The 12,000-nt window shown below is 38.1% G+C and overlaps 1 protein-coding gene across 2 annotated transcripts in view; it reads left to right on the top strand.

Annotated features, from left to right (window-relative positions):
• The window catches only part of LOC109208269, a 9,976-nt gene extending 584 nt beyond the window's left edge, over positions 1–9,392 (top strand). The window contains exons 3-6 of one of the 2 annotated variants that reach the window (XM_019371350.1): positions 1–117; positions 1,054–1,110; positions 2,236–2,311; positions 6,522–9,392. In XM_019371350.1, coding sequence (XP_019226895.1) covers positions 1–117; positions 1,054–1,110; positions 2,236–2,311; positions 6,522–8,623 — 2,352 coding nt within the window. In that variant the 3' untranslated portion in view covers positions 8,624–9,392. The remainder of the gene's footprint in view (positions 118–1,053; positions 1,111–2,235; positions 2,312–6,521) is intronic. The other variant, XM_019371349.1, reaches the window with a different exon arrangement.
• Positions 9,393–12,000: the final 2,608 nt, after the last annotated feature.

Here is a 12,000-nt window from a genome sequence, read left to right as displayed (position 1 = left end):
GGGGAAGACGTTGAATTGAGGGGTTTAGAGGAGGATGACAATAATGGTGTTCCTTTGTTGGGAGGTGGATTTGGTGATGATGAGTTACCGGAGTACCATCTGTTTGAGAAAGATGAGGTACATACTCCCTTCGTCCCAATTTGTGTTTCGCTGTTTGACTGGGCATGGAATCAAAAAAAGAAAGTAACTTTCGGAACTTGTGGTCTAAATCGTCTCAAAATGAGAAGTTTAAAATTAAATTGTTTCTAAATCTAGAAAGATGTCATTATTTCTGGGACAGACTAAAGAGGAATTAATGTCACATAAATTGGAATAGATGGAATATATGTTTTATAATTGTGGTAGGATATGGCCTCTCTACTCCTCCGGGGTAGGGGTAAGGTATGCTTAAGCTCTATCCTCCCCAGACTTCACTTGTGTGATTTTACTAGGTTGTTGTTGTTGTAATTGTAGTAGGATATGGACCCTCTTTTTAATATATGGTGAGTTATGTGTTATCAACTTGAGAAAGGAAAATACGAAAGAGATTTAACTTATATGCTAAAAGATTGAGTCTTTCTACCTAATTGTTGATCTTGTGATTAGAAAGATTTGGCATGTGAAAATCCACTGTATCGTCTATTTGGCTATAACACATATGAGTTGTTATTTTTCAATAAAACAGTAATTTGTGGGTCTTGTAAATGGCGAGAGAGTAGCCAGTAATATTTTCTTAACTACTCCTAGTTGCTAGTCAAACATTTTGGGCACTTTACAATCCTTATTTTGACTAGGCGTAATTGCGCATAGCACATTTGCCTTTCAATCAATTAAGAAACGAGGTTGGTGCATCTTTCTACTGGGGAGTCAATACGATAATGTGAAAATACTGCAGTTCCGCATCCCAGAACTTACCCTACTGTGCCTATTACCTTGATTTGATACTGTCTTATGAACTTGTACGTGCTCTTTTGAATATGATACTGTGCTTATTAGCTTGATAAGTTGCTGATAACTTGTAGAGCTTGTTATATAGTTTGCTACCACTAATTAATTCAATGCTTTTGTTTCCAGGGATCAGCTTTTGGGTCTTTATCTGACTTAGATGATCTAGCAACTACATTTTCAAAGGTCAGCCATGCTGCACTGGTTTGAGTGATGGTTATTATTCTCTATTACCGTCATATTTCTTATGTTTAGGGTTTGATGTTTATAACGTTCTCTAATTTTCTATCTTCCTAGCATTGTGGGTCTGTTTATTTTCATTCTACAAAGTAGGGAGATATCTTGCAGCGAGATCCCTAATAGATGAAATTTTTTTACATATTGTTTTTTTTGATAATGGTAACAAATTTTATAAATGAGTAAAATATTTACAAGAGATTTTGTGAGCCACAATCAGACCCCAAAAGATCACTGCCTAGCCTATTCTGTTCGATTACATTTCTTCTAGCAAATCTAGTAAAGAATGTACATCCTCTCTATAGCTCTCTTTGCACCAAAAATGAAATAACAAAAAACACTTAATTTTCTGGTAAGAGCTAGGCCTGTCTTCAAAAACTCTGGCATTCCTTTCCTTCCATATGACCCACCAAATGCAAGCAGGAACTACTTTCCACCATTTTTTCTCTTTAACTTCTTACATATTTTTTATTGTCTTCCATCAAAGGCTCCTGGAACTAGGGGTTCTAAACTATATGCCAGTATCTCTTTGTAAATTCTTCGAGATATTTTCTGTAATTTCAGGAGGTGCTTAGTACTAGTTCTCTCTGTCTCCCCATTTATTAGAGATAGTTTGCTTTTCTTAAGAAGTAACACCTGGGACTTTTAAGAGCATTCTATATGAATGCTTTCACAACATTCTGTGATTTCTGTAGTATGTCTGTTCAGTTGTATTCTCTAAATGTGCTTTTATCGTATTGGTACCTTCTGTGTTTATATGACTTCTTAGGATGAAACACTAACTCAATATAATTCATTCTTTTGATCTGTACCTCTCGTAAGAGACAACAGATCCTGATGTTACATGGGCTTACTGCTTTGGATTTACTTTTTTATCCTTTATATTATGCAGTTAAATGCAATTTAATTCTTGATCATCACTAATTAAAATAATACCATAACAACTTACTTGTACTCAATCAAAGAGAATGGTTGGTATTGAGATGCTCCCTTCTTCTTTTTTCCTGATAAGTAAGGGTATTGAGATGTTCTTTCTTGAGACTTACGTGAATGCTTTTCATTTGTCTCTTCTAGTTGAACAGAAATGTCACTGGGCCTAGGCATCCTGGAGTTATTGGCGACCGTGGATCAGGATCTTTTTCCCGGGAAAGTAAGTGCAGGCATTGATTCATCATTCCTAAATGTTTTAATTGTATTTGCTGAATCTATTTTGGGATTTTTTGGTGCATATATGTGAAAAGAGAATCCATATTGAATTAAGTTGTCCACAAAACATAGGAGGTTTCTTTTTTAGGAGTTTGTGCTACATGATAAAAAGAATTTAATCTTTCTGGATTCCTACTTATGGCCTCCGAATTATCAAAATTCCTGACTATGAATACCATCTTTAAGAATATTCTATATGCTTAACCTTGGGATATAATAAATTTAGTCCATTCAACATATAACTTAAATAATTCTCCTGACATTCAACAACGCCTCAAATTCAAAGAGGTAAAGCAATTTGAGTTTGTAAATTGAATTGGGAAGTCAAATCAAGTATGTAGGAGAATGTTACTGCTGAAGGAACAATGTGTATTTTCATCATAATAGTGTTGGGGAAATTTACTTGCCATTGCCAGGAGACAGAACTTATTGGGCCATGGTACTACAGTGAATGCATAGACATGGCTGATTTGAGGACATGCATGCTGCCAGCTTGACTTGATCTCTGGCAAAGCAAGCATGACCATCACAATCTTTCCCCTTGTCTTCCAAATTGGAGTTGGATACTCCAATTGAAAAGCAGAAGATGTCTCTGTATTGCAGCAAGCATGACCATCACAATCTTTCCCCTTGTCTTCCAAATTGGAGTTGGATACTCCAATTGAAAAGCAGAAGATGTCTCTGTATTGCATTGATGAGTGTGTTTACTTGTGGAAGTTCTTTCAATATTGATCTGTTTTTCCTCAATGCCACATTTCAACTTTATGTCCTTTTCTCTACACTGTTGCTGTCCAATACCTATACTGTCACTACCCTTCCCAGACCCCGCTTATCGGATTACACTGGATATGTTGTTGTTGTTGTTCACTAAAAGATCATTTTTGGAGAGGCTTGTTTGGCATAATTACCTCTGGAGAGATCCATGCGACACAACAGTTAGGTTTTAGAGTGGAAAATTGTTGTTGTTCTTTGACAAGCGAGCAACAGTTGTGGCAACTTGGCAAGACAACTCCACCTCTGACCAAGAGGTTGTGAATTCGAGTCTCCAAGGGAGCAAAGTGGGGAAGGGTCACTGTTGACCTCTAGGAAGGGGTCCTTTTTTCGGGGGAGGGGGGGGGGTAGGGGGGAGGGGGTAAGGATTTACCATATCCCTCACTGGCTGTCCAGCTAAACCCTATTCTGGAAAGAAATTGACCATAAAGCATAAAGTATCTTTTCCCTTTTGTCTTGGTCGTTATTTTATGTGGGATTGCTATACATTATGTGATCTAGCAGCATCTGAGCTGGGATCTTCTGAACATATATGTTGTTCACTCTGGGTATCTGGGCAAACCTGTAGTTTCTTCTTTACCAATTACAAATTATTTTTAGAAAAAAGTCTTTACCAATTAATTGTTTGATTTGATTGGTTTGTGGGGTTCAAAGGAGCTGTTGACTCGCGTTTGCCTTCAGCTCCCTACATCTTCCATGTTCTCGAGGCCCCTGTTTCTCCTTTTATCCATATCTTGTGTATTGAAACAATGATATATCACACATACAATGCACCTATGGATTTGCATGCTATTAGAGGGCGGCTTTAAGAGATCTGTGTATGTGAACATTCTTTTGGTTATCACTATCTCTTCGGAATGTTGACTAGATTAAATATTCTGTTCACAATAGTGTTAATAAAGGATCGCGTAATGCACGCTTAAGCTCTGAAGCTCAAGCTGTGCGCTTCCCCTCGCTTAGTTGGTGCTTTGGTTTAGGCGCCAAGGTGATAAGGGCGCACCTTTGTGATGATGGTCACTGACTTTAAGAGCATAATACTAGACAAATAAAGATAGTTGACAAAGTGATACATTAATTGTTAATAGAACATCATGACTGAACTTTTCAGCGATTAGATAACAACAACCAGTGTTATAAATAGCGCTCACCTCAGCGCTAATAGCGTGAGGCGAGGCGAGCAGCCTGCGCTATTTTGGCTCTGTTGCATTGCAATTGTAAAAGGCGAGCGTCTCTGCCTGTGTAGCGAGAGGCGCTGTGTAGCGGGAGGCTAGCTGTGGCGTCGCTTTTTGAAAAAAAAGAAAGAAAAAGGCACAGGCATTAAAAGAAAAGACCAGCGACTTAAAACATTAGGGCTTGCAGTAATTTCATGTTTCTTTCTTCTTCAACCTTCAAACAACAGAGCAGCCAAGTCCACCCAGCCCAGGTGAGCTTCACTTCTTTGATTTCCTTTCTTCTTCTTCCTCCTTTCTTCTTTCTTCTTTCTCCTTTCTTTCTTTCTTTCTTCCTTTTCCTTCTTTCTATTTTTTTGCCCTGTTTTTTGTCAAGCAACAGTGCAGAACAGAGAGTCTGTTGCTCTGTTTTTTTTTCTTTCGTTTTTCTACTCCTCCTTATCTTCTTCTTTCTATTTTTTTTTTTGCTCTGTTTTTTGTCGAGCAACAGTGCAGCAAAAAACCGAACAGAGAGTCTGTTTATGCTCTGTTTTTTTTTTCGTTTTTTTGTACTTCTTCTGATCTTTTTTTTTGTTGCTCTGTTTTTGATTGAGTAGCAGTACTGCACCCTGTTTTTGCAGAGGCAGAGACAGAGGCAGAGAACTTCAAAACTTCAAACCTGAAACTTCCTCCTTTTTCAGTTATAGAGTAGAATTAATTGCATATTGTGAATTGATATATTTATTAATATATTATTATTATTATTGAGTTTTTAGTTATACATATAATATTTTATTTTATTTTGGTATAATTTGTCGCTTCACATCAAAAAGGCGAGCGCTTCGCTGCGCGCCTCTTGCCTCAGTTAAGCGGACCCTCGTCGCTATTTGTCGCCGCACACTATCCAAAACACTGACAACAACAATAACAACCCTGTAGAGTCTCACAAGTGGGGTCTGGGGAGGGTAGTCAGTAGTGTGTACGCAGACCTTACCCCTATCCTGGGATAGAGAGGCTTTTTCCGATAGACCCTCTACTTAAGCAGATGAAAAGAAACAATAGAAACAAGCAGTAACAACAATAAAAGCCAGAAAGATAGTACCAACAACTTAAGCAACAACAAACCCAGTTTGATCCCATAAATGGGGTCTGGGAGTACCAACAACTTAAGAGCCAGAAAAATAGATGGAAGAAAACAATAGCAACAAGCAGTAACAACGGCGAGATACTAGGAAAGCGAAGCGGAAAATGTATGAAAATAACATGTAGTACTAGCAATCTAAGATAAGACGCTATTGGACTAGTCCTACACCCGGTACGGAATAGAAAAACGCTCGACTACCCACTAGATTTCAACCCTAATTCTCGACCTCCACATCTTCTTATCAAGGTCCATGTTCTCGGTAAGCTGAAGTTGCGCCATGTCCTGTCTTATCACCTCTTCCCCACCTCTTCTCATACCCGCCAAAGCTAACCGCTCACACTTCCTTACGGGGACATCTAGGCTTCTCCTTTGCACATGCCCGAACCATCTAAGCTTTCGCTTCCCCCATCTTGTCCTCCATGCGGGCCACACCCACCTTCGAATATTTACATTCCTAATCTTATCCAACTTAGTATGTCCGCCCATCCATCTCAACATCCTCGTTTCTGCTGCTTTCATCTTCTGGATATGGGAGTTCTTGAGCGCCCAACACTCTGCCCTATACAACATGGCTGGTCTAACCACCATCTATAGAACTTACTTTTAAGTTTTAGTGGCACATTCTTGTCACACGAGACACCGGATGCTAACCTCCATTTCATCCATCCCGCCCCTATACGGTTTGTGACATCCTCGTCAATCTTCCTGTCCCTTTGAAATTTAGGAATTAGGATTAAGAAAATTGAAACTTAGTATTAGAAGATTTGCCACTAAGAACTTAACATCTTTTCAGCTAAATTAGAAATTTAAAATGGTTTTTGAACTTAATTATAGCTTTTACCTCTCTTTTTTCCAAAATAATTATTGTTTGCTTTTATATTTACATTTTTTATATTATTTTTTAATTTTAAACTTTGCTTCATTAGCTTATTTTTCACCAAACCGCACACTTTAATTGCATTTTGTACTTGAAGCCTCAGCAGACTTTCATGGTATTTTCGCTTTTTGCTTTTTACCTCTCTGGTTCATGATTTTCATTCTTGTGATGGCTTGCCGTGCGTGTCTTTTTGATTGATGAAAGTTATTTGCAGGTTCATCTGCAGCTGAATGGACAAAGGAGGCAGATTTTCCTGATTGGTTTGGTCAGAATTTTTCTGACAGTGAATGTTACCAGGAAAGCAAAAGATGGTCTTCACAGCCACATCTCTCTGCTGTGCATCTTGCAGAGTCAAAACCATTGTATAGAACATCCTCATACCCTCAGCAACCCCAACAACTTCAGCACTTCTTAAGTGAACCCATTTTAGTACCAAAGTCATCGTTCAGTTCTTTTCCTCCTCCAGGTGGCCAGTCTCAACAATCCTCACCTTGCAGCCATTTACGTCAGCAAAACATATCATCTCTTGCTGCTGGACCTCAGTCTCACTATTTCACTGCTAATCTCTCTTCTTTGTCAAACTCTAATATGCATTTGGCAGGCTTGCCTCATGGGCTCCATTATGGTGGAAACATGTCACAGTTGCACACCACTGGCCTTTCACTTAATAACCGGCTGCAAAATCAGTGGACCAGTCATACAGGACTCATCCATGGGGACCATTCTAGTCTCTTAAACGGTATCTTACCACATCAGTTTCCTCATCAAAACGGGCTATTATCCCCTCAGATAATGTCCCCTCAGCAGCTGCAGCAGCAGAGACTGCATCTTGCAGTCCAGCCGTCTTTAGGTCATTTTTCAGCACTACAATCTCAATTATTTAATTCCTACCCTTCACCATCGCATCTGAGCAAATATGGATTGGCGGATTTCAGAAATCCAAGATCTAAGTCATCACATAAAGGTAGACAGAGTGAGTATTCATCCAAACAAGTTACTGACGGTAGTAACCACAAAAGGGAGACTAATGTGTCACAGTTCAGATCTAAGTACATGACTAGTGATGAAATAGAGAGCATTCTGAAAATGCAGCATTCTGCAACACATCGGAATGATCCATATGTAGACGATTATTATCACCAAGCTCGGCTTGCAAAGAAAGCAGCTGAGTCAAGATCAATGCGCCGGTTCTGTCCAAACAAGGAGCAATCTTCACGGTCGCGCAATAGCACAGAAACACAGCCTCATCTCCATGTTGATGCTCAGGGGCGGGTTTCATTTTCTTCTATCCGCAGGCCTCGTCCTCTTCTTGAATCTGATCCACCAGGCCTTGTTTCTAATGATGGAAGTGGTGAACAGAAGATATCTGAGAAACCTTTGGAGCAGGAACCAACATTTGCAGCTAGAATTACCATAGAAGATGGTTTCTATCTTCTGCTTGAGGTTGATGACATTGACCGGCTACTTCTGTTTAGTCAGCCCCAAGATGGTGGTGCTCAACTCAGGCGGAAACGGCAAATCCTGTTAGAAGGCATGGCGACCTCGCTTCAGCTTGTTGACCCTCTTGGAAAAAGTGGCAGTTCTGTAGGGCTTACCCCTAAAGATGACATTGTATTTTTATGGTTGGTATCTCTTCCTAAAGGCCGAAAGCTCATCTCGAGGTATCTTCAGCTTCTTATTCCTGGAGGTGAGCTTGCCAGAATAGTTTGTATGGCAATTTTTCGACATTTAAGGGTCTTGTTTGGTGGCCTTCCACCTGATGTGGAAGCAGCAGAGACCATTACCAATCTTGCAAAAACAGTCTCTGCATGCGTCAGTGGCATGGACCTCAATTCGCTCAGTGCTTGTCTAGCTGCTATTGTTTGTTCGTCAGAGCAGCCTCCTCTCCGCCCACTTGGAAGCCCTGCTGGAGATGGAGCAACTGTTATTCTGAAGTCTGTTCTTGATAGGGCAACTTATCTGTTAACAGATCCTCAGGCTGGTGGCAGCTTCTGCATGCCTAATCCTGCCCTTTGGCAGGCTTCTTTTGATGCCTTCTTTGGTCTACTTACCAAGTATTGTCTGAGTAAGTATGACAGTATAATGCAATCAATACTTGCACAGACTCCGTCAAACACAGAGATGATTGGTTCAGAGGTTGCAAGAGCCGTAAGTAGAGAAATGCCTGTCGAGCTTCTACGTGCAGGTCTTCCGCACACGAATGAGCAGCAGAGGAAACTGCTGTTCAATTTTGCTCAGCGGTCCATGCCTGTTACTGGATTTAATCCTCATGGTGGAAGTAGTGGACAAATAAATCCTGAATCCGTAAGCTGCTAAGATAGCAAATACAGTTGTACATTCGTAACTCTCGGGGTGGTCATCTAGATGCTCTTTGCCAGAAACATGGCATTCTGATCCAGAAGAAATAGAAGGCTGGAAGCAAGGGTATGCATATATATTAGGCATCGTTTTAAGGCCTGGAGTTCCTCTTCCTCCTCCATCTTGTGTTTTCTTTTTCTTATTTCCCACCTTCCTTTCCCTGTTTCTTTTTCGCTTCTCGTTCACTTTATTTTTTCAGCTTTCCTTGTTCGTTATTGAAGTAGAAGGTGGGGTTTCTTTTAACTTTTTCTTTCTGTTGTCTTACTAGCTGTGTATTATGTGCAAAGGTGAAGCATGTATTAGTTGTTCTTTTAAGTTTCTTTGTCTAGAGAGCTTATTTTTATGCTCTTTTGGTTAACTGGGATAAAGGCTGGAAAGGTAGAATGTCAGGTGGTTTATGGAGACTTTTGGCAACTCTTGGACTTGGGCGTTTCCCCTCGCTTCTTTCAACAAGGTAAAAAGACGTAAACTTTGATGGCTCGTAACAGAATAGGATTCTCCCCTGTAGTTTCAGGTGGAGACATTTGCTAGAATTGAAACTTTTATTGATTAAATCTGTATTAAGTAGATGTTCCTGTTCATTGACAATTACTCAATTACCTTCCCCAGAATTGCTTACAATGTTGCTCTGAAATGTCATCCCTATTGTAAATTGACGTATATGCGGGTGGCATAGAGGTGAACTACTGTTGATCACATTGTGTATATCAATAGTGCTTTGTCTTTATTGTTGCACTGCTAGAAGGGCAGCCTGTGGTGCATCAACACGGGCGCCCTTTCTCTGCTGTGTTTTGTGTATGATGATGCTATTGCCAGTTCAGTAGCTAGGATGAGTGTAGCAGTTTCTGTTGATAATAGATGCAAATGCTGATTTTTCTCCAGTTAAAGTAGGGGTAAGTAGGGGTAAGGTTTGCGTACACATTACCCTCCCCAGACCCCACTTGTGGATATTGGGTTTGTTGTTATTGTTGTAAAGTAGATACATGTCAAAGCAGTTCCTTTTGATAATTGGTGGAGGTTTCATGTCAATTTCATGCAATATATATTATTATTATCACTCTGACTCATGTATATAGCAACTTGCTCATGTTTTTGTCCTCTCTTGGCTGCATTGTCCTTGTGCTAGTTTGTTCTAAAAATCCCACCTACCCTCCAAGCACTGAAGTTTAGCTATTTCCAGCTCTAATTCCATCAATTGGCAATTTAGAGAGATTTAATTATTACCCCCCTCCGGTTCTCTTTAAGTGATTTTTTGGCTTTTCTTTTTATGGTCCACAATATATATTTGATTTTTTCGGATATCAAGAAGGAGTTAACTTCTTCTTTCCCAAGTGCCCTTGGAATAAAGAGCCTAGGAGTAGTTTGTGATATTTTCAATGAGCAAATTAAGGTTAATATGGTCAATTTTATTATTAATTAATGCTTAAAGGTGAATTTCTTAGTATGTGTGAAAAGAGCCAAATAATTACTTAAAGTGGACCGGAAGGAGTAAAGAATTTGAGTTATATATATATATCATCAATGTAATTTAATCTATTGTAGCAGGACATTTACTGTTTATCTTAAGTTGACAATCAGTGCTAATTAAACAGACTATTTGGCTAATGCATAAAAAGTGAAAAGGTGAATGGTCTATGTATTCTCATTCATTTCCTGAAAAAGAAGCATTATTTTACCCTTTGCTTGGTCTTTTTTTAATCTTTAAGCTTGCCCTTTTAAAGTTTTTTAATCCACACACGATATCGACTTTCTTTCCTTGTAACTTTTGATCATCTTAAGTTGTGTTGACTCAAAGCTTCACATAGTGCAAAAAGACACAAAATCATGTGTATTTTTTCATTTTAAAATACTTAGAAATGGTTGACTTGAACACTAAATTAAATATTAGCTTATAGTAGTAAGAGAAACTATCATGCATTATGCTGAAACTAGGTTGTAACGTGAGAAGTTGTATTGATAGAGATTGCACGTTCCTTCATGTTCTCATCTTTTCTTTTTATGTATGATACAAGTGATATCCAGCTAAGAAGAATTGAGAAGCAAGGAATTCTTTAATTGATCCCTAAGAAAATGCTTCAAAGTGGAAGAAAATTACTAGTACTATAATTTATAGGTTGGGCTACATATTGGCGTAAACACGTAACGGGCTAGCCAGTTTTCGGATTGGTCATTCAAAAATAGCCAGCATTTGCGAAGTCATTGAAAAATAGCCACTATTTTGCTGCAACAGGGACCTGTCCAGTATAATATACTGGAGATCGGTGCACCTGCGTATGAATTTCCAGCATATTATGCTGGAAATCCACCACCCGGAAAGTTCCAGCATAGCTGGATATTGGAGCACATGTGTATGAACTTCCAACATATTATACTGGACAGGTATATTATACTGGAACTCCAGTATATTATGCTGAAGTATTTTTCGGATTTTGAACAGTGTTTCGTTCAGATTTATCTTTACATAAAAGGTGGCTAAATTTTAATTACTTTTGAAACTGTGGCTATTTTTGAATGATCACTTGTAAATTTGGCTATTTTTGAATTTCTTCCCGTAAACACCTGTTGCGAGTAAGTTTTTACAGGTAAAAACAAATTAGCTCCTTATTCCCCCACACACATACCTGGTGCGAGTAAGTTTTTACTGACCATATAATTAAATATCGGGAAAATGACAATGTATAGCCGCTCTTAAAATAATAGCCGGAAAAAATATATATTTTGTGTATATATATATATATATATATATATATATATATATATATATATATATATATATAATACATAAATTACCCATCAAACTTGTCCGGAAAAATCATTTACACACCTTAACTTTACTGGCGACCTATGTCACCCCTATTCTTATTTGGGGTGAATTTAAGACCACCCTAAATGGTGACGTGGCAAAGAGAGTAGCTTCACTCTCCCAATCTCGCGTGTAAGAGGGAAAAAGTTTTTACTGTGTGGGTCCCTTTTCGTTTACTTCTTTTTTCTTATTTTTTTCTCTTTTTGTTTCTCTCTTCCACCTTTTCTTCTTCCTCTCACAATTGTAAAAATTATTTTTTTTAACAAAGTATTTTTTTGTAAAAACATATTTGTAAAAACTGATTTTTTTTTTTTGTAAAAACAGAAATTTTTTTTTCAGTTTTCAATAAAATATTTTCGTTTTTTAAGAACTGAGAAAAATATTTTCAACAAATTATTTTCGCTTTTTGAAAAAGTTTTTTTCTTCATTTTTTTCAGTTTTTTAAAGAATTTTTTTGCAAAAAATGGAAAACAAAAACTTGTAAAAACTATTTTTTTTTTGTAAAAAACAAATAAAAAATCATTTTTTTAAC

This window comes from Nicotiana attenuata, unplaced genomic scaffold, assembly GCF_001879085.1.
Source record: "Nicotiana attenuata strain UT unplaced genomic scaffold, NIATTr2, whole genome shotgun sequence".
In the NCBI taxonomy this organism is placed as follows: domain Eukaryota; kingdom Viridiplantae; phylum Streptophyta; class Magnoliopsida; order Solanales; family Solanaceae; genus Nicotiana; species Nicotiana attenuata.
The sequence above is the reverse complement of the archived record's forward strand: the minus strand, read 5'-3'. Positions and strand labels throughout refer to the sequence as shown.